This window comes from Leiobunum rupestre, chromosome 2 (assembly GCF_980474605.1).
Source record: "Leiobunum rupestre chromosome 2, qqLeiRupe1.1.hap1, whole genome shotgun sequence".
NCBI classification, from domain to species: Eukaryota; Metazoa; Arthropoda; class Arachnida; order Opiliones; family Sclerosomatidae; genus Leiobunum; species Leiobunum rupestre.
This window is the reverse complement of record NC_143385.1, coordinates 55,713,464-55,736,979: the sequence shown is the minus strand read 5'-3', so window position 1 is coordinate 55,736,979 and position 23,516 is coordinate 55,713,464. Positions and strand designations below refer to the sequence as shown.

Sequence of the window (23,516 nt, the reverse complement as noted above, 5' to 3'; positions counted from 1 at the left end):
CTATAATAAAAGCATGATACCGAACTTTAATGAAAGTTACGCCTATAAATCACGCTCCGAAATCTCTTATTTGCACTTAATTAATTCCGAAATAATCGCACCATCTGGCTTCGAGAGAAGAGTAGGTGTGTAGCGAGCGCCCGCATAAAAACCGTTAACAAAAGAACTTCCGTTTTCGTACTAACAGTACCGGAAGTTGGCTGAGAGAAAAACTGAAAAAGTCTAACGAGAATCGCGAAATACGCCGGGAGGAATAGTCCAGGAATAGTCCTCGGTTAGGCTTAGCGATTTTACTCGATTTGAGGTAATTTTCGCCGCTGAAAACGTATTCAAATCCATCAGGTGTTGAAGACTCAATAGGGGAATAGTTTAGGAACGTAAAATCAGATTGAAAACGTTGCGAAACGTACGTAGGACGCGTTTTTTTAATTTTTCTAAAACGGGTCTTAGTTGCGGCGCTTTCCGCTAGAGGTGCCATCGTCGCGTCGATAACGAAAACGAGGCTACTAACATGGCCGATAATGCAGGTATAGTTCCGGACGCCGGTTCGCCCGAAAAACGGTTCTCTCTATGGGTTTAGGCTTTAATAAAAGCATAATTGAGTTTATATTAAGTTTAATTAAGGAATGGCCCGACGTTTATCACTCAGTTTAGGTTTTATGTTCGTTGCAGAAAAAGAATATGCCGAAAAGCTACTGCGAATGGTCAAAAAAGAGGTAGGTTTTAACGGTGTCCACTATTCTCCGAAAGGAACTGTGAATCATATGTTAGCCTTTATTTTTGCGTTTCCGTCCAAATTAATATGTTTTCGACTTCTTTTCGTTACGGCTTATGCAGATATTTTACGTAAATTTTTGATTATTTCTAAAAATAGATAAAATGTGGGTATGATTGTTAACTATTATTTAATTGATAATTACGAAAAACGATGTTTTATTTTACCCCTATATGTTGAGATATCTGTGGGGCCTAAAAGCCCGGCGTGTAGAGCACTTCTACAGGCGCTGGTTGATCAAAAATAGATGTTGAATTAGATGAATTGATATTAAAATTTAAATTATTATTTAATATTATTATTTTAATAAAGTAAATAATTTTCTCCAGAATTATAAGTTCAAAAAAGGTTTTGTGATAGATATTGTACGATAATTTTCCGAATTCAAATTTTAATTTGCATTGTTTACTATGTAAAAAATCAATTAAGTGTAATAATTACAAAAAATGTTTGGAAATTATACTTGGAGGATGTAAGAATTATTAAACATAATTCTTCCCGTTTATAAAATAATTAAACATAATGAAATTTTTGATTCGCATTTTGAGTAAACTGATGGATCTCTTATTTTTATTAGATTTGGTTTTTGGAAATTCGATAACACCTGACGGTTCGTTGAAAGTCCTAAATAGGGTACCGTTTGCATTGACATGAGTTGAATAGTACTAGTAGCTAGCCCCGACTAAAATAGTTAACAAAATAGAGCACGTATTCAAGTTACGTTAGAAACATAACACAGCTGATGAAAATGCTAAAAGCCACAGAAAAGTTTCCTTTACCTGATAGTATCTGGGAAAGGTGGCAGAAGGGTTACAGCTACCGCATTGACTTTTGCATTACTGCATCCTTCGACGGTGCTTTCAGGTTATGTTATACCAGAAATAAATCTGACCGGCTAGTGCTATAAATACTAAGCGACCCTTCCGACTTCTAAGCTTATAATTTTAGGTAACAATGGCTTATATTATAGTGAATAATAAAATGTACAGCGATCTGAGTCAACAAGTTGGGCGGAGGCCTTATGCTAGCGAGGTTAAGCAGCCGACGTTCATAACCGGAACGTCTAGCCTCTTTAACATTATTATTTTAATAATTCTTTTTATAAATTCAGCTACGCTTGCCGAACTTGTTTTTAGGTGGCTCTTACGTCACGATGTCATAGCTTTATTAGAATAGTTTTGACACGCGCGGTTTCTCGCGCCCTAAGCACGCGCTCGTTATATTACCAAAGTTAAAGCTGTGACGAAGTAGCTACCTTCAAACAAGAAAGCCACGTTAATTTTTTTTAAAACATCTATTACCAGAAGTAAATGAACCGAAGTTATCAGACTGCTGTACTCCCCATGTTGGAGGCGTTTTCCTTATGACGTTTTTGTTTTTATGAAACAATTTTTGATACATAGAAATAGCTATACCCACAATTCAAAAGTGCAATTTATCGCGTCAAAAGCCGGGGATGGAAATTAGCTTTTATTTGACTCGATTTTCTCAACATTTTCATCAGGAAAACGCCCTCCAATTCTGAGCGCCGTTTCGATAACTCCGGTTCATTTACTTCAGCTATTACTTCATTTATTTTGTGGTCAATATTAAAACTAATAATAACACTCGTTAAACTTCGAAAAAGCAATAAAATAAATACTGCAACTCAAACCAAGACCACTAAAACGTAAAGGAGAAATAATAGAGAGATTAAGTCAGTTCAATGGAACGTGTAGGGGCAACGCGTGGAGTTTAAGTCGCTACATGGGAAAAAAATCAATCAAGTCGAGATACGTGACTGTACATTAGACGGACCGATTAATTTATTTAAAACGTTTCTTTAACTTTATTTTTAGTATTTTTCCATTAACGGATTATTATCACGATTATTTTAGATAATATATATCAGAAGTAACGTAATAACTATAAGTTACTATTGTTTTAATGATAATTTTCTTAGCAAACATTTTTTCGACCTTGACATCCACGCCCAGCTCCGATTTGTAGTGTTCGTACGTGGTCAAAATTAAGTCAGGGTCAGGGTCGGCGTTAAGCTACCCCCGTAAAAAAATAGTCCGGGTCGGGGTCGAGGCTAAGCTATCCCCGAAAAAAAGTTGGGATCAGGTGAGGCCACCGCAGAAAAAAAATAATACTGGCTTATTTATAACTAAAAGAACCTAATAATTTCGTGGAAGAAGGTTTATAGTAATTCCAAAGTTCAAACTTAACCCCGAAACATCACACCTTCGACGTTATTTTTTATCTTCGGTACCGGAGTCGGGGTCGGGGAAAATGTCGGGGGTTTTCCGGGTCAATGTCGGGGGTTTTCGGGGTGGGGGTCGGGGTCCCCGTACGAACACTAATATTTTGGTTAGGGCATATTCAGATACTAGGGGCTATGTGCTGAACTTAATCTCGTTTGGAAATAACTATGAAAATCCGTTTGGTGATAATTTATACTAATTTTCGAACTTATTTTTGTTATGTTACTTATAAATGTTTATAAGTAAGGAGGCATCATGCTACAGGTTATCCCTACCGCGAGAGGGGGAAGGCAAAACGTCACCGGTGTGCGCTTCAATGGCGTCGCAAGACGTCAGTTTCAAGGAACCAATGAGATATTGGGCTGATTTGGTTTGGTTCAGGGGGGCGGAGCTTACTGTTAGAGCCAGCAAGGCTAAAAATCGTCACTAGCAGATTTGGACATAAGGCACTAGTCACGGCATTTGACTACTAAAATAAACGCTCTGACTACTAATATTAATCGAAATCTGGGGGCTCACTAGTCAATTTGACTTGTGAAAAATTTATCTAAATATTCATAAAAAATGGGTAATATGGCGTATCATAAATTCATCATTCATCCATCCCATTTTATTTAAATAAATCACAACACGCTTGTAGAGCTTGTAGAAAAGCAAGAGGCCAGAGAGTCCACTTCACCTCATACAAGTTCTGATTCAGAATCCCGATCGCAAATTAACGCGTCATTGGATGATATTATCAATGAACATATTTTAAACTAGTCAAAGACTCAAAATTGTGATCGGCCAAAGTAACGCAACTCAAGTGATGATAAAGTCCTATTTTAATTCTGACGGGTAAAGCAATATATTGGCTGTCCTTCTTGTTTTTATACCCCCATTTTTGCCCCCACTAGTCAGTGACTAATAAAATAAAATAAGATGGGAATCTCACTAGTCAGAAGGTCGATGATTTTTTTTCCGCCATCATCTCGGCGTTCACCCTAGGCGTTTTTATCGTGCGTGCTGAATATCTCCTCCGTAATTCAGTTGTAAAACGTGTAGGGGATAAAGCTACAGGTTTCACGTACAGGTTTTCGAGTTTAAGCGCGTGGACAGAAGACGGGTTCCCCGGGGAAATTCGACCACGCTGGCCAATTTGTCTAATGCACAGGAGTCCGATAATTGAAGTAATAAGAACGGACTTCCACTCTTGACCTTTGTACTCTTTCCGCAGGTTAAACAAATCATGGAGGAAGCGGTCACGAGGAAGTTCGTCCACGAGGAAAGCAGCAGCATTACTTCACTGTGCGGTAAGTTACTTTACAGGACTTCTATTATTAGGTACCAACGGAGGAATTCCATCATACAATCGGTTTTGGTTTTCCATTTCTTATGTAAAATGCTTTATAAGAACGCTCTCAGATCGATCTCGGAGTTGCCCCGAGAGTGTTCCGGGATCGATCTCGGAGTGCTCTGAGAACGCCCGAGATTGACCTCGAAGGGTACTCAGAATACTCCCAGATCGATCTCGGAGTTGCCCCAAGAGTGTTCCCGGTTCTATCTCGAAGGGGTCTCAGAATACTCTCAGATCGATCTCGGAGTGCTCTGAGAACGCCCGAGATTGACCTCGAAGGGTACTCAGAATACTCCCAGATCGATCTTGGAGTTGCCCCAAGAGTGTTCCCGGTTCTATCTCGAAGGGGTCTCAGAATACTCTCAGATCGATCTCGGAGTGCTCTGAGAACGCCCGAGATTGACCTCGAAGGGTACTCAGAATACTCCCAGATCGATCTTGGAGTTGCCCCAAGAGTGTTCCCGGTTCTATCTCGAAGGGGTCTCAGAATACTCTCAGATCGATCTCGGAGTGCTCTGAGAACGCCCGAGATTGACCTCGAAGGGTACTCAGAATACTCCCAGATCGATCTCGGAGTTGCCCCAAGAGTGTTCCCGGTTCTATCTCGAAGGGGTCTCAGAATACTCTCAGATCGATCTCGGAGTGCTCTGAGAACGCCCGAGATTGACCTCGAAGGGTACTCAGAATACTCCCAGATCGATCTTGGAGTTGCCCCAAGAGTGTTCCCGGTTCTATCTCGAAGGGGTCTCAGAATACTCTCAGATCGATCTCGGAGTGCTCTGAGAATGCTCCCGGATTGATCTCGGAGTGCTCTGAGAACACCTCCAGATCGATCTCGGAGTGCTTTGAGAACGCTCCCGGATTGATCTCGGAGTGCTCTGAGAACGCTCCCGGATCGATCTCGGAATGCTCTGAGAATGCTCCCGGATTGATCTCGGAGTGCTCTGAGAACACCTCCAGATCGATCTCGGAGTGCTTTGAGAACGCTCCCGGATTGATCTCGGAGTGCTCTGAGAACACCTCCAGATCGATCTCGGAGTGCTCTGAGAACACCTCCAGATCGATCTCGGAGTGCTTTGAGAACGCTCCCGGATTGATCTCGGAGTGCTCTGAGAACGCTCCCGGATCGATCTCTGAGTGCTCTGAGAATGCTCCCGGATTGATCTCGGAGTGCTCTGAGAACACCTCCAGATCGATCTCGGAGTGCTCTGAGAACACCTCCAGATCGATCTCGGAGTGCTCTGAGAACACCTCCAGATCGATCTCGGAGTGCTCTGAGAACACCTCCAGATCGATCTCGGAGTGCTCCGAGAACGTTCCCGGTGAAAGTGCTAACCACTCCGCCACCCGACTACGTCACGTTGATTCGACATCATGTTCTGTTCCCTTCCGGTGCTGCGTTGGATGTGATATTCCCTTTAAGTATTCATTTTGAAATTTCGACATATAGTAAATATAGAAGAGGAATGGAAACTGTCGCTCCTGACGATGTTTTAAACTGTATCTTTGGCTACTTCCGGTTAATAAATATCCCAATAGGTGAAACTATAAAGTCCAGGGGGGGGGGGCTGAAAAATGGTAGTCACGTGACTTTGTGGAAAACTGCAGCGCCATCTATCCTAAGAAATACGAATTATGGCTGTTTAAATTTTGATCGATTCATCTAAATTAACTAATTATTATTATTATTATTTAAAACATTTTGTAAAAGAAAAGTGTAAGTCAATTAGCTGTCTACAGCAGCGGGTCCCAAAAGGTGTTCCGCGGAACCCCAGGGTTCCGCGGAAGGGTCACAGGAGTTCTGAGAATTCGCAGCGCGGTCATCTTTGGTCGTGGCAACAGTCTTCTAAGAGAAGTAAAAAAAATGAGTTGGGGTTCCGCTAGAATTAGGAAAATAATTTAGGGTTCCATCGCAAAAGGAAATTGGGAACCGCTGGTCTACAGTATCTGGAAGGAATTATTTTTTTTATTTACCGTCGCACGGCCAACTATGAACACGAGTTACCGAATCGAAGTTGGCTGTGATATGGTAGTCACGTGATTTTGTTTCCCCATTTTAACAAGTTGGTTAAGACCAAATTTACTTTATAGTTTCGGCAATGCTATGTAATATAATATAATTTTGATGGAACGAAAAAGGGAAATGGGATGAGGTTAAATATTTGTGAGGGGAAGGGGATGAGGTGTCGTTCTCAGTGAAATATTTGTGAGAGGAATTGCTTCTTTGGCAATATAAATATTTCATATTTCTATAAATATACGAGGCGCCATCTATCAGACCGATTTGAAAGCGTCGTTCGGAAATAAAAATATAAAACGTCTATTTAAAGGGAAAATAACCTGAGCTGGTATTTGATGTGGAACTTTGTTTTCGAATTATCATTTTAAAATTTGGCTAGTCGCTTTTTTGAAATTTAATAATCGGCATTCGATTCGATTAATCGTTTAAGAAAATCCGAATAATATTCGAAAATTTGGTTATTCGAACCAAAGAATATAAAGCCCCAGGAATGGAAGGTGTAGCGCCGTCTAGTGAAACTTTTTCGCCTCTCGCTTTTAAAGAAAGACCGGGTTGCGGTAACTGTTTCCGGTTACTCTGATTTGCTTTGCCGGAAGTTTCTACGACAGCCAAAACACGCGGCCAATAATATCAATCCTTCCATTCCTGGGGCTTTATATTCTTTGTTCGAACACCCCTATTAAAGGGATAGTTAATCGCTGCTAAGGGGAACGGTCAAGCTTAATCCAGTTAGATAGCTCTATAGCCCGTTAAAAACTAAAATTTATGGCGAACACCGCATCATAAATATTAAGCGGTTAATTTTTAATAAATAAAAGAAATTTTGGGAAATCGAAAAGCGCGCGTCCGCTGCGACACCTGGTGAGAAACCGGTGACCGGTGAGACACTCCCTGCTTGATTAAAATTGAAAAAATATATATATGGAGACTCGAAAGGTTTTAGGTTTGTTTTTATTTTTCCAATTATACGAGACCTAAGTCTAAATTGCGCGATTTCAAAAGTTAGGCTAGTTCGGAAATCGCTCACTGTTGTCGTGCTGGCGCTGGCGATACACCCTAAGATGGCGGCGAAAATTCCAACCCAAATACTTGACGATATTTTGCGTTTCAACTTTTTGGGGCAAAAACTATTTTTTCAAAACTAAATAAGGTACGTGTAAGCTAGGAGCAACAAACACAAGGAGAACGCAACCCGTCAAAAGTCATGGATTTTCTTGCGTACATTTTTCATTGGTTATACGCTTTAGCGATTGCTGCCGTCGGAAGGGGAAAATTCTGAAATTGTCTTCCCCCTTTCCGTAAAACATTCAGCGTAAAGGCTCGTCCAATGAAATTTGTACACAACACTGCCTTAGCGTGTTTAAAGGCTAGCTGCGTTCTCATTCACTCATTGTGTTTGTTGCTCGTAGGTGTAAGTATATTGAAGGTCTTGTTGATCATTTGATATGCAAATAAGGCGATATTTGGAAAAGCTAGGCCGTTCCCCTTTAACTTTTTAAAGGGATAGTGAAATACTGATAACTTCACTTCTTAAAGGGAATATAACCTTATGTATTTGGTGTGAAACACCAACGTTTGCAGCTCTGGTCGCTTTTGCATTTGGCTTTGGAAATGTTTGGCGCCACTGTACAGGGAAATTGTAAAAATTGAAGGGGTCTTCCGTAAAGATTGCTTTGCAGGTTATATTCCCTTTAAAAAATAAATATCGATACGATACATCTGCAGTAACCACGGACCAAATTCCCTATAGAGTAATTTCACATCGAAGCCTTGGCTATGGCCGCCATTTTGCGCGGGTTTTATTTATCTATGCAAGAAAGCATTGGTGACGTCGTGTCACGTGAGACTGAAACCACTGAATCGCCGGTTTCTAACAGTGTTAAGACGAAACACAAGTTTTTTAGTTCATTTCGGAAAAACGTGACGGCGCTGCAGTCGAGCGCGTCATTGTTGCGCCAAGATGCAGAGGCAAATATTCTTCTGATTTTTTAACGTCGCCTACCGTGTCGGTTAAAGCAGGGTGACCATTCTTCCTTTATTTTTTAATTTTTCCTATATTTCAATGCTTACCTTTATTTTCCTATAGTCTAACCATTTTTCCTATATTTTCCTATAGTCTAACCATTTTTCCTATATTTTCCTATAGTCTAACCATTTTTCCTATATTTTCCTATAGTCTAACCATTTTTCCTATATTTTCCTATAGTCTAACCATTTTTCCTATATTTTCCTATAGTCTAACCATTTTTCCTATATTTTCCTATAGTCTAACCATTTTTCCTATATTTTCCTATAGTCTAACCATTTTTCCTATATTTTCCTATAGTCTAACCATTTTTCCTATATTTTCCTATAGTCTAACCATTTTTCCTATATTTTCCTATAGTCTAACCATTTTTCCTATATTTTCCTATAGTCTAACCATTTTTCCTATATTTTCCTATAGTCTAACCATTTTTCCTATATTTTCCTATAGTCTAACCATTTTTCCTATATTTTCCTATAGTCTAACCATTTTTCCTATATTTTCCTATAGTCTAACCATTTTTCCTATATTTTCCTATAGTCTAACCATTTTTCCTATATTTTCCTATAGTCTAACCATTTTTCCTATATTTTCCTATAGTCTAACCATTTTTCCTATATTTTCCTATAGTCTAACCATTTTTCCTATATTTTCCTATAGTCTAACCATTTTTCCTATATTTTCCTATAGTCTAACCATTTTTCCTATATTTTCCTATAGCCTAACCATTTTTCCTATATTTTCCTATAGTCTAACCATTTTTCCTATATTTTCCTATAGCCTAACCATTTTTCCTATATTTTCCTATAGCCTAACCATTTTTCCTATATTTTCCTATAGTCTAACCATTTTTCCTATATTTTCCTATAATTAGATATTATTTTGTATTTCACTTGGTTTTTTCGAATTTCCCGCGTGCCCAGTTCGCTTTTCGTAATACAGATGGCGCTCAATGTACTAATTCCCTTTGATAAAATGTAAACTGCTTCTCTTAAGAACTGCACTGAACGGAATTAAGAATATCGTCGTCTGCTCAAAAGAAGTTCCTTTTATATTAACACAAATTTAAATTTAATTTATGCAAATTTTCCTATATGTTCCTATATTATCAAAGAAAATACTCCTATATTCTCCTATAATTCGACTGATGAATTTCCTATATTCCTATCAATTTTTTGGGGTTTTTCAGTGGTCACCCTGTAAAAGCTATCAGCGAGTCCCTGGAAATATTTCCCGGTCCACGTTGCAAACATTCAATTGGTAGTCAAAACTAGCGCCATCTGCAGGCAATGTTAGTCAAAAGTAATAAAAACCCGCGAAAGCAGCATCTCCCGGGAGTAGTAGTAGTTTAGAAAAAAAGAGCATTCCTTGAGAAAAGTTGAGAAGCTATATTGACAAGTCGTTATGGACGTTTATTTCGGGATGATTTTCAGTAGTGATGGGCAGGCTCAGCTCATTTTAGAGCGGGTCTGAGCGTTTGGAGACGAGCAGGGCTGCCTCTTAATATGAGTCAGATTCTCAAAAATCGAAATGTATTTTGATATTGAGAATGTTCCATGGTGTCCGTGGATTCGTCTCAATTCGGTCATGCTCGCGAGTAAGAATAAATAAATACTTGGTTTCTTTGAGCGTTGTGTTTTTATAATTTTAAATTATTTTCCTGATTCTATAATTTATTTTGTTGGTGAATTAGGCCTTTCAATAAAGTCATTACGCTTACCGAACTTGTTTTATTGTAAAGAGTGTACGAGTCAAATATGTCAGGTGACTGAGGTGAGCGTCTTGCGAGCTGAGATTAGATTTCGTGAAAATGCCCATCGCTGATTTCCAGCCGCCTGTGTAGTGACGTCACCCAATTTCACCGCAATATGTCAACTTCAAAAACCCAGAACGCATTTTTCCACGGCAGAAAACGGCTGAAGCATTTCATTCCGCCAAGGCTGTCTTTTCCTTATTTTTTTACCTTTGATGGGGCCAGGCCTGGTTCTTCCCTGTTGGCCCGGGCCAAAATCAATAGGAAATCTAAGACGCTTTTAGGCCTAACCTAGATTCCCCCATTTTCCTCTGGGTCAGGTATTTATGGTCTCCGCCAGGGGCCGTATAAATCGTTTGCCCGACGCTAGTTCGAGGGGAGGAAAACGCGTCTTTGTTAAGCCTTGGCATGGATTTTTGGCTTTATGCGGACGATATTGGACCGATTTTGGCAGTTTGGAAGGTGTTTGGACCATTATTTCTTAAAGAGAGCCATGCCTGTTCTTTGGATTCGAGGAATTTGGGGCCGTTAAATACCAAGTTCTATTTTGGGGTTTTCATTTCGTCTGTAAACTAAGAACGTGAATTTGCGAACAAGTTGATAAACAACAGATTTCGGTTGGTGTTGACGCTATAGTGAGTTGCAGGCTAAGAAAGACAAAATATATAGTACAATCGGCGCAAGGATGCCTCAGATCGTTTCCGGTCATTCCACCGCGCGAAATTTGAATTTGGCCATTTTACGGTCAAATTCGAATTTTGCTCTTTTTGTCGTCTTTTAGCGCCATCTAGAGACCGAAATTGGAATCTTTATTTTTTAATTTTATAATTGTGGTGGCGAGCAAATTTAAAAGATAAGGCATTCCTATCATTCTTAAATTTAAAATAGTATGTATAATTATTTAATTTTGTAAATTTATTTCTACGTCTTACCAGTTAAATCGGCAGTTTCTTTTAAAATAGTTACCACGCTTTCTTGGGGGTAACGTTGTCTTAATGAGCTATAGACGTTTAAAATTATATTTTTATCTTTACCTGTTAACAATAAACCTTTATCATGCTTTTTATAGAAACCTCTTGGGCTATTTAAAATATTTGGAGCTTCAATTATCGAACCTTCTTTAGCTGCATTCAGTAATGAAACTCATGACAACATGAAATTAAAAAATAGATTCCTATTTCGGTTCCTAGATGGCGCGAAAAAACGATGAAACTCACGAAATTTGAAATTGACCGTAAAGTGGTCAAATTTAAATTACGCGCGGTCGACTGGCCGGAAATGGTCTGAGGTATCCTTGCGCCGACTGTACTATATATTTTGTCTTTCTTAGCCTGCAACTGACTATAGACATTTTCTGGATGTACCTTCAGATAATACGGAAACGTACTTCTCGTGCTTTTGATGTAAGAAAACAGGGAGTCACCTATTTCTGTACCAACAAAAAAAAATGCATTTTAGCAGCGTTGTAGAGATATGGTTCGATCACTTAGCAATAGGCGAAACTATAAAGTAAATTTGGTCTTAACCAAATTGTTAGAATTGGAAAACAAAATCACGTGACTAACATATCACAGCCAACTTCGATTCGGTAACTCGTGTTCATATTTGGCCGTGCTACGGCAAATAAAAAAATTATTCCTTCCAGATACTGCAGACAGCTAATTAACTTACTTTTCTATTACAAGAAGTTTAAAATAATAATAATAATTGGATAATTTAGATGAATCGATCAAAATTTAAATCGCCATTAGCAAATGAAAATGAAAAAAATAGTTCGTATTTCTTAGGATAGATTGCGCTGCAGTTCTCCGCAAAGTCACGTGACTACCATCTTTTCAGCCCCCCTGGACTTTATAGTTTCGCCTATTCTACCATAGGAGAGATTGGCTAAACAAAAAGTGGCAAATAGATGACGCGCCCGACACTGTGCAGCCCCTTCGGATACTTATGGCCTTACCCCCAATACACAGAAGTACGGAGGTACAGCCTAATTTATATGAGATAACGGAAAATTAAAATTGTACAAGCTAACTGGGATTTGGTTTCGTTTTCACACGTGCGGATTTAAAAGAAATTAATTTTTAAATATTTATAATTAATCAGCGAACATTTAATTTTGGTTTCTAAAATATTTATTTGAACTGAAATACAAAATTTGTTCTAGAATTGATAAAGAAATAGCACTGGTAATAGTTTTTCCTTTTGGCTTTTAATTAGTTTAGGTTTGATTAGATTGTTTACAATTTTTAAAAAATAAATTGTTAATTTAGAGATCATAAAGAACAGAGTTCGATCATAGACTAAACCTCTCTACAACCCTGATTTTAGTATCAAAAAATTTCAAAAGATGGCGCTTAAATTAATTTTTTCGCAGTATTTTTCCCCTTTTAAGTAGCTCTTTTTTCAACAGATGTCGCTGTCGTCGACATCAAAACAAGATAGCTAAGCTACATTTTGACCCAAAAGGCGGGTACTTATAGGTACCCCTGGCGTTGGTTGGATCGTTTGTAAATTTTGTCAATAACATACATTACAGCAATTATAAACAATATTTTTACATGGGATATATAATTTAGGTTAAAGCCCACTAAATAGAGTATAAGTTGTTTAAATATAATACTCTACAATGGCTCTCTGACGACGTTATCATTTGGCTATTTTGTATTAAACTTCCTTTGCCATTAATAGATGGCACCACGGTCTCCACTAAAGTCGCTTTTTTTCCGAAGAATCGGATAGAGTCATGGCCACCTCTAATAACAGGGGCCTTTCGATAATACAGGTGGCAATGATAGAGCCGACAGTTGCTTTAAATTGAAATAGGGAACAATCATATTTTGGTAACATTGAATATGCGAGTCTCAAACCAAGTTAGGAGCTTCTCTAAGTTATTTTTCTCATCGTTTTATGGTTTTGAAAGAAGTTCTACTAAATTTCCAATCGTTCCAAAATGCCTTTAAAAACACCGAAAAAGTGAAATTTCGATCTTCAAGAGACCAGAAACTATATAGAAGAGTCGTCTGCAATAACGCTCTACGATTTGGTTTAAACGTAACTAACGCCAGTTACCCTATGCCTCTGTTAAACCTAAAAATTTTATTGACCTGATTATGAAGTTAATTTAGGCGCCGCACGGTAGCTCGGCGCTGTGTCTACTGAAAATTAAAACGCTGGTTTCCGCCAAAGCTAATATAGAACTCTATTCGCGACCGAAAACTATCGCAACGCCCCCTTTGGTTCTCCATTGAAACCTAGATAGGTTGCGGCATTTTCTTGTGTACATTTTTCATTGGTCAGAAGGGGAAAATTCGGAAATTGTCTCCTCCCCCGCCGTAAAACGTTCAGCGAAAAGGCTCGTCCCATGAAATTTGTACACAACACTGCGTTGGCGTGTTTAAAGGCTAGTTGCGTTCTCCTTGTGTTTGTTGCTCCTAGCTGCCAGCAACGATAAAAAAATGGTCTCAATGTAGTCCTTATTCCTAATTTCAAATAAATACATACTTGGATTATTTCTTGCTACAAGCTTTTTCTAACTTCTCGTTGAAATGCAAAATGCGTGGTAACGAACCAATTTATAAACGTGGAAGTTTTAAAACACATTTAACGAAAAAATGTTATGTAATGTAAGCCTATAAAACTTCGTCTTCCTAATGTCGCGTTGAAGTTCTTTGAATTTAAAAATTTGGGACAAGATGGCAGCGTCCAGGGAGTTGGAGATTAGATATTGAAGGTAAAATTAACGGCGAATTTTCATGTTAAGTTATACTAATTTATTTTATTAACTAATATTATACGTATTTTTGAATATCAGATATTCTTTGCGAAACGGTTGAAAAACTAGATGATGCGCAAAATAGCCCGCGCAATGGATCTTTCCAAAAGGCTGTTAAATTACATAATATCGAATGGATATTCAATAGAAAGAGAACAGCTCAAAACGTAATATTAACTTCATTAATTACTGGTAAAGCTAAATTTTCTATGAAAAAGGGCATTATTCTTCAAAATCATAATCTTCAAATAACATTTTTTCGGAGCCATAGCTAAAAAATTATTTATTAACTCGTAAATCAGGCTAGGGAGATACTCGCCATTTTGTACCAGATTTTTAACTCTCGTGAATTACGCAAGGTAGCGCTCCAGTCGAATAGCGCGACAGTTCGAAGATAATTACTCTATGGGAGCTTAGTATAGAATTGCGAGTCCTGCAGTAGTTTGCCCATGCCCTGTCCAATCTCAGGCTCCATCTTGATTTTAGGTCTAGAGCGTCATCTCTTGGAAGAAATATGAAATATTATTTTGTTTATTAATAAATGTTATTTTTATAAATACATTGTATGAAATACTCCTATAAGTTTCCTAAGTGGCTCTCAACAAGGTTGTTGATTTTTTATTTAAATCGGATTTTTATTGATTTGATTTAAATCGGATTTGTATTTATTTGATTTAAATCGGATTTTTATTTATTTGTTTGTTTAAAATCGGATTTTTATTTATTTGATTTAAATCGGATTTTTATTTATTTGTTTGTTTTAAATCGGATTTTTATTTATTTGATTTAAATCGGATTTTTATTTATTTGTTTGTTTAAAATCGGATTTTTATTTATTTGATTTAAATCGGATTTTTATTTATTTGTTTGTTTAAAATCGGATTTTTATTTATTTGATTTAAATCGGATTTTTATTTATTTGTTTGTTTTAAATCGGATTTTTATTTATTTGATTTAAATCGGATTTTTATTTATTTGTTTGTTTAAAATCGGATTTTTATTTATTTGATTTAAATCGGATTTTTATTTATTTGTTTGTTTAAAATCGGATTTTTATTTATTTGATTTAAATCGGATTTTTATTTATTTGTTTGTTTTAAATCGGATTTTTATTTATTTGATTTAAATCGGATTTGTATTTATTTGATTTAAATCGGATTTTTATTTATTTGTTTGTTTAAAATCGGATTTTTATTTATTTGTTTGTTTTAAATCGGATTTTTATTTATTTGTTTGTTTAAAATCGGATTTTTATTTATTTGATTTAAATCGGATTTTTATTTATTTATTTGTTTGTTTAAAATCGGATTTTTATTTATTTGATTTAAATCGGATTTTTATTTATTTGTTTGTTTTAAATCGGATTTTTATTTATTTGATTTAAATCGGATTTTTTTGATTTGATTTAAATCAGATTTTTATTGATTTGATTTAAATCAGATTTTTATTGACTTCATTTAAATCGGAATTTTATTGATATGATTTAAATCGAATTTTTATTGATTGGTTTTAAATCGGATTTTTATTGATTTGAGAATCACTGCTTTATATTATTAATACTTTCTATTTCGGTCAATAGATGGCAGCATCTGCGTCTTACAAAAATAAATTTAAAAATTAGTAGTATTACATGGAAATGAAAACTGGGTCGGCTACAAGCTCTTCCTCGCGTTAATCGGTTCTTGACTCGAACCGAATTGATTGCCTAACTTTGTTAAGTGAACACTGCGCATTTAAATGCCTATTCGATGGTATTTACTGGTGAACTAGTTTGCAATTTGCAAATCACAGGGTTGGCTGATTTAAATCAACTTGATTTTAATCACGATTTAAATCACGATTTTAATCAATGATTTTTAAAAAAAAATCATTGATTTAAATCAATTTTTATATAGTATTTTTTTAAAAGAAAAACCTGGCCAATTGCTATAATTTAGGTTTAATTATAATCTTTCTTGTACTTCCCCCCCCCCCCTAATGTTGCATTGATTCTACCTGTGGGTGGAGATTCCGCCGAATTTGTTTTGTGAAGTACCAAAATAGGTTTTAAAAAATAAAAACTTCTGTATGATTATTAGCTTAAATTTAATAAATTCATTATACATATTAGTCTTTAAAAATTAAAACATATTTGATTTAGGTAAAATTATTATACTAAATTATATAAAACTTTGAAATTTTAATTAAAATAAAAATCCGATTTAAATAAATAAAATCGATTTATTTGATTTTTTTTTTAAATCAAAAATTTGCAAACCCTGGCAACAGTGGCAAATCACGGTCCATATTCGTTCACTCGCAACACGAAACATTGTTAACCGCCGAAGAAAATAACTTTCTACTACAAAATATGTTAATTTAAATTAATAATGGTGTACAAGATTAATATTTTATTTACGTTTTGTTGAATCGAAAGGTAATTCACGAAAATTATTGGCCTTATTATTCTGGCTACTCCTCCAAACTAAGCTAACAAAAGCGTTTGCGTTTTGGTTGCATATAATTTTCAAACAACCAAATTTCAATACACGTTTCAATAAAAGTCATTTAGTACTAGTTTTAATACATAGATCCTGGACGTGCAATCTACTCTTTATATGGTCTTTGTGTTGGGCTGGTTTTCAAAAGGGCTAAAACGCTGCGATGGTAAGAGCGTCGAAGATTTTTTGCACCGATCATGACCGATGAGAAAAATGGTGTTAGGCCTAACGGGGATTTTTTGCGTCGATGAAAAAAATGTATTAGGTCAAACGGAGATTTTTTGCGTCAACGAGAAATATGGTGTTAGGCCTAACGGGGATTTTTTGCGTCAACGAGAAATATGGTGTTAGGCCTAACGGAGAGTTTTTGCCTCAACGAGAAATATGGTGTTAGGCCTAACGGGGATTTTTTGCGTCAACGAGAAATATGGTGTTAGGCCTAACGGAGAGTTTTTGCGTCAACGATAAATATGGTGTTAGGCCTAACGGAGAGTTTTTGCGTCAACGAGAAATATGGTGTTAGGCCTAACGGAGAGTTTTTGCGTCAACGAGAAATATGGTGTTAGGCCTAAAACCGGCTTCACACATAAAGGTCGCAAGAAAAATTTGAGCACCCATGCATGCGTCGTTTCAAAAACCTTCGCGCACGAGCGAGCGAAGCGTGTGCGAAAGTAGGATTTTTTCTAATTTCGCAGCGCGTCGCTAGCTTCGCGTCTCATGTGTGCAGCCGGCTTAACGAAGATTTTGTGCTTTGACGATAAAAAAATGTCTAATGGACATATTTGACGTCGACGGGGGAAAATGGTGTTAGGCCTAACGAGGTTTTTTTTGCGTCGACGAGAAAAAATGCTGTTAGGCTTAACTTACCTTTTTGCGTGGACGATAAAAAAATTGTGGTTCACACTAGCGCGCGTAACAGCGCGTCACTGACCTATGGCATGAACAACGCCTCTAGAAAAATGCATAATGACGCTAAGCTTAACGCTTGGTTTCCATAACCGCGCGTCAAAATGCATTTTTCTCTACACGGCTTAAAACATTTGTATGTTCCAAAGTTGAACGACGCGCCACTACGCGGGCTAGTGGAAACCAAGGCTTAGGCGTAACCCATCTTTTTGCGTCAACGCTCGTAATCGCACCATTTTTTCATTTAGAAAATTTAAAACCACCAATAAGGAAAAAATTGCATTTATAAAGTGAATGTCGAACCTAGATGACTTGATTTGACTTGAGTATGGATTGGTGAATCTGGTTACCGACCAACCCTAAATACTTCAAACCGCGATTCGCTTTTCGCTTCGTCGGGGCACGGTCAACTTTGATCACGCGCTGTTGGCGCTACAGCGGCCAACCCAATCGCTTTATTTTCATGTAAAAGGATTTCCCCGCTAGGTGAATTTTGGTGCTTCAACCTCACAGATTTTTTTATATTGGCTTCAATGCAAAACGGGTGTTATTATCGCGTCTTATACGCTTAAATTAAAATTTCACATATATATCGGCAACTTTTGCAATTAAATGGTAATAATACATGTTATTTTATTAATATTTACAAGTTTTGTCGAAGGTAATTGCGTAAAAATGACAATAATACAATATTAATATAGATAAGTTTGAATTCCCCGCCTTTAGTCCTTATAAAACTATTATTAACAAAATATTCCACTAGGGGCGCTCACCGAAAGGTTCTTTTATCGAAGCGCCTATTATCGTATCATATCTCTCACTATAAAAATACATTAATGTCTTTGAAGCGATTGTTTGAAGCGAAATTGTTTTTGCCGCGTGAAATACGATCCCAAAACACAATCTGGGAGCAAATATCGCATTAAGTTTCGTCCAATTAGAACGGAGGGCTGGAAAACAACGCGAAATCGAAGTCATCCGCGCTGACTCCCCTGGGAATACCGCGCAATCTTACAACGACACCTGCTGGAGACTATCAATACTAATTTGTAGAACTAAAATGAAAAAATACCTGAGAGCGAAAGTCAAGCGAGTCTAAAAACCCTATTTTGAGATAAACGAGTGTTTAGTTTTTTAATTCAGGGCTCCCACCAGGTCCTTAAAATACCTAAAGTCCCTATTTTTCTTCAAGGTCAATAATCTACCTTAAAATCGAGATTTTGTCCTTAAAGTACCCTATTTTCAAGTAATCCAGGGCATCTAACTTAATCTTTAAATATATTTATACATCTTCTCAAGGACAGTTTACAAAATAATCAAAGCTGAGAATTGGATGATAAAATAGTTCGAACATAGTACACAAGAGGGCGCCACAGAATTTAACTTTTAGTTTTAAATTGATCTCTATTTGGTTCCTATTTTGAAAAATTGGGTCCCTAATGTAATTCCAGTTTTTGGTGGGAGCTCTGTTATGTATAATAATAGTATAATAATTGGAAATATACTAAAAATAAGGTTAAATCAACTTTTCAAACTACCAGAAGTAAATGAACCGAAGTTATCAGACTGCTATACTCCCTATGGCATGTTGGAGGCGTTTTCCTTACGAAGTTACATTTTTACCTCGAATTATAAATTTTGCTCGCTTTTAGGCCGAAAAAAAAAGTTTTGGTTTTTATGAAACCATTATTTATACATAAAAATAGCTATACCCCCAATTCCCAAGCGCAATTTATCGCGTCTAAAGCCGGGGATGGGAATTAGCTTTTATTTGACTCGATTTTCTCATAATTTTCATCAGGAAAACGCCCTCCGATTCTGAGCGCCCTTTCGATAACTTCGGTTCATTTACTTCAGCTATTACTTCATTTATTTTGCGGTCAATATTAAAACTAATAATAACACTACCAGGGCCCCCAGAGGTCCTATAATTCCTATAAAATCCTATATTTTCAAAAATGTCCTATAACATCCTATATTTTTAGCAAAATCCCCCAAAAGTCCTATAAAATCCTATAATTTTGATATTTTGCCCATTTCAAATCCAACCACTCACGACGTCAGTTAAATTGCTGGATTTAGCTATAGGATAAATTCCTATGAACCAAGTCATTCTATTCTATACTTTTGTTATTGTTAACATGGTTAGCTACTAGTATATTTTTGCGATAAAATGGCTAAATAGTTTCGGTTTTTTAAGTGAAAATCCAAGGTTTATTTCTCTAAATATAGATTTGGTTTTTAAATGCATAAAGTTAGTAAATAAAATAGCATATATATTCCTATCAAATCCTATAATTTTGTAAAAATAGTCCTTTATTTTTAGAAATATAATCCTATTTTTCCTATAAAAAATTTTAAGATTTGAGTGGGGGCCCTGCACTCGTTAAACTTCGAAAAAGCAATAAAATAAATACTGCAAGTTCGGTTCATTTTCTCCTGAAATTACGTAATGTAAAAATACTCCACTATTCCCACTTCGAAAATCACGTATCTCGGACTTACATGACTCCATCTCTCAGGTAGAGCGATGTTATGGACTGCAGCATCAGGAACAAGCATTAGAGACTAGCCAGGCCTTTGGGAGTTGCTTCTTCCAGGCATGTCCTTTATTTTGGCTTGAACGTTTCGATCTTATTTGATTTAGAAATTCACCTCTGGCATTTCGTCGGGTTTCTCGTCGTGTCTTTTATCCGAGTTTGTTGTTATTGCTTGGACAAAGTCTGTTCTTAAATATTGCTTCCAGCCAATTTCCAGATAACATAATTTGCTTTTTGTGAACCAAACACAGCAGATATCAGATTATCCGCATTTATATTATCACATCAGTTGATACGGCTCGAAATGCAACAAAAAAAATGGTTTAAACCCAAAGCCTCTTATCGATTTTATCTCCGATTAAATTCCTTTTGGAATTTTAATTCCTGATTATTTTAAAGCAACTGTTGGCTATATCATCGCCACCTGTATTATGATTTATGATAAGGCCCCTGTTATTAGAGATGGCCATGAATTTATACGATTCTTCGGGAAAAAACGACTTTTAGTGGAGACCGTGGTGCCATCTAGTTATGGCCAAGGAAGTTAAATACAAAATAGCCAAATGATAACGTCGTCAGAGAGCCTTTGTAGAGTATTATATTTAAACAACTTATACACTATTTAGAGGTCTTTAACCTAAATTATATATCCCATGTAAAAGTATTGTTTATAATTGCTGTAATGTATGTTATTGAATTATTTACAAACGATCCAATCAACGCGAGGGGTACCTTTAATTAACGCTCTATCATTGCCACCTGTTATTAGAAATGGCCATGACTCTATCCGATTCTTCGGAAAAAAAGCGACTTTAGTGGAGACCGTGGTGCCATCTATAGACGGTAAAATAAATGGGGGTGGAATTTTAAACCGTCATTGCCACTTAAAAACTGGACACTAGCCAGGGAGGGAACACCGGATTGGTTGGTATTGGAGCATGCGCAGAGACCAATTTTTAACTGTCACCGAGTAACAAAAATCTAAATCGTGATTATTCGTAGAGCACGTGGCGCCATCTAAGTAAACTGACCATTATATTTCGGGAATAAAAGCTAGACCAAATGGTTGTTTAACTGTAAATTTACCTATAACTTGAATTCTTTAAATTAAAATACAAATTATTAACTGAGATCAATCGTAATAGACGTGAAAAACGGTTGAAATGATTTCAGTGACAATTAAAGGTGCGAAGCGGGGAGGCTGGCAGCCATGCTGTCACGAAACGTTTCCTTTTTTTCGTACCCCCAAATTCAAAAACCCTTCAGAGGCTAGGAAGCCGTTGGAATTTATTTTACCGTCTATTAATAGCAAAGGAAGTTTAATACAAAATAGCCAAATGATAAAGTCGTCAGTGAGCCATTGTAGAGTACTATATTTAAACAACTTATACTCTATTTAGTGGGCTTTAACCTAAATTATATATCCCATGAAAAATATTGTTTAAAATTACTTTAATTTATGTTATTGACCAATTTACAAACGATCCAATCAACGCGAGGAGTACCTTTAATTATCGCGTTTTGGGTCAAAATCTAGCTTAACTATCTGGATTTGATGTCGACGATAGCGACATCTGTTGAAAAAAGAGCTACTTCACGTCGAGCTGATACTTGCTTTAATTGGCATTCCACAAGATTATGTAACTACTTACCGTATGAGTGAAAATCTAATGGGATTTGGTTAGTAGATCAGATCGATTACTTGGGAGAATGAATCAGATACAATTTGGAATCAGATACAATTTGGAATCAGATATAGAAGAACCTGATCTGGCTAACTGATTGTCTTCAGATATCTGAATAACCGTTGTAAACGCTATTCTTAAAGGGACCATAAACCAAGAATGCATGGTTATTTGCAATTATCTCCGAGATATACTAAATCCCCTTCGCCAGCTTGTGGATATTTCAGCAAAGTCTTAATGGGAAAATTAAATTGATTTCAAAACTAGAAATAACTGTTACTATGGCAACGGAACGACGTTTAGAAGATAATAATTTTCCTAATTTGAAACTATTTTTCTACAACCTAACGTGGAAAAAATTCTGCCAATCGATACAAAAAATGCCAATAGGTGTTTTTATAAAATAGTGGAGTGCACGTCTAAATGTTTTTTCTACTTCACAAGCTATTCGAGACCGAAAACTATCGCAACGCCCCCTTTCGTTCGCCATTGAAACCTAGATAGGTAGCGGCTAAAGCAGACGCTATTAGTTTTTCCTCGTCGTTATTCGTAAATTTGACTTTATAAATAATGATACTTGCATTTTAATATATTTTTTGCATCGTTTGATTATATTTTGATAAGTTTTTTTTGAATAAAAAACGTTCTTATGACATTTTAATTTGTCTGTAGCAGACGCTAGATCATAGGCGCTACCTCGCAGAAGCTAGCGCCGTTACGCGAATAGATATCTACTATACATTTCTGTCGGTCTGTCTGTCTGTCTGTCTGTGGAGAACTATCCCAAGAAATACGAACTATTATTCATTATATTTTGCTAATGGCGGTTTAAATTTTGATCGATTCATCAAAATTATCGCAGTATTATTATTATTTAAAACAACTTGTAATAGAAAGGGGTAAGTAATTAGCTGTTTGCGGTATCTGGAAGGAATATTTTTTTCTATACCGTCGTACGGCCAACTATGAACACGAGTTACCGAATCGAAGTTGGCTGTGAGATGGTAGTCACGTGATTTAGTTTTCCAATTTTAACAAGTTGGTTAAGACCAAATTTACTTTATAGTTTCGCCTATTGGTGTGTGGGCATCCAGCAATGCGAATTACATTGGCAACACTGGTTCGCGGGCCTCCTACGGTTGATTTTAATGTTCCCCACCCTCACGCGCTTCCAACTCCCGGGAACCTAAGGTTCGAAGGTTGGTTTCCGCTCTGTCCTTCTCAGCTCGCGGAGTAGCCAAGGCCCAGGGTTTCCGTTGTGGACTTGACCCTTGCTTTAATTTTTTAGGGGCTCGAAGAGAAAACTAAATTGTTATTGTCACATTTGATGTCTGAATTTGCGCGTTGAGTGTTTTCGGATGATGTAAACAATATTTATAAAGAAGTTATTTTTCTAGTGTTTTGTAATTTTCCGGAAAAATAAAATGCGGAAAAGTTTCCGGAAAAGTTTCCGCAAATCGGAAAAGTTCCCGGAAAAGTTTCCGCAAATCGGAAAAATAAAAATTTGAAACTTAAATTACCTTTTAAGGGTTTTTTAACTTTTAATCGAAATAAAATGTCTAATATCAGTAAACATACTACAAAACATTAATAGCGTTACATTGTTAATCAGTTTAAACTAGTCTAGAGGTTTAGTTTTACTTTCAGATTCGAAAAAAGGAGGCGAAAATGCCGCTTTATTTAAATTTGCAAACAATATATTAGACTAATCATGGAATGCAAACTTTTTTTATTTTTTTCGGAAAAATACGGAAAATTTTCCGGAAAAAAGGCCTCGGTCATTTTCTGGAAAATTTTCCGAGCGGGAAATTTTCCGACTTACAACACTAGATTTTTCCGTCCCATAACAACCGAAGGAACTAGCTGCGTATCCCGACCGATATTACTGTGCGATTAGTGGTTTTCGGCAATCGAGTATCAATTTTTCTCATCGTGTATTCGAGTAATATTGAAGTCGAGTCGAGTAATCGAGTACTT

The 23,516-nt window shown here is 36.6% G+C and overlaps 1 protein-coding gene across 3 annotated transcripts in view; it reads left to right on the top strand.

The window, feature by feature from the left end:
• The first annotated feature begins 252 nt into the window (after window positions 1–252).
• The window catches only part of LOC149958445 (small G protein signaling modulator 1-like), a 103,588-nt gene continuing 80,324 nt past the window's right edge, over window positions 253–23,516 (top strand). Inside the window, exons 1-3 of one of the 3 annotated variants that reach the window (XM_090165853.1) lie at window positions 253–304; window positions 673–716; window positions 4,238–4,313. In XM_090165853.1, coding sequence (XP_090021979.1) covers window positions 702–716; window positions 4,238–4,313 — 91 coding nt within the window. In that variant the 5' untranslated portion in view covers window positions 253–304; window positions 673–701. Of the gene's footprint in view, window positions 305–355; window positions 717–4,237; window positions 4,314–23,516 lie in introns of those variants that run through there. The other 2 variants (XM_090165852.1, XM_090165851.1) reach the window with 2 other exon arrangements.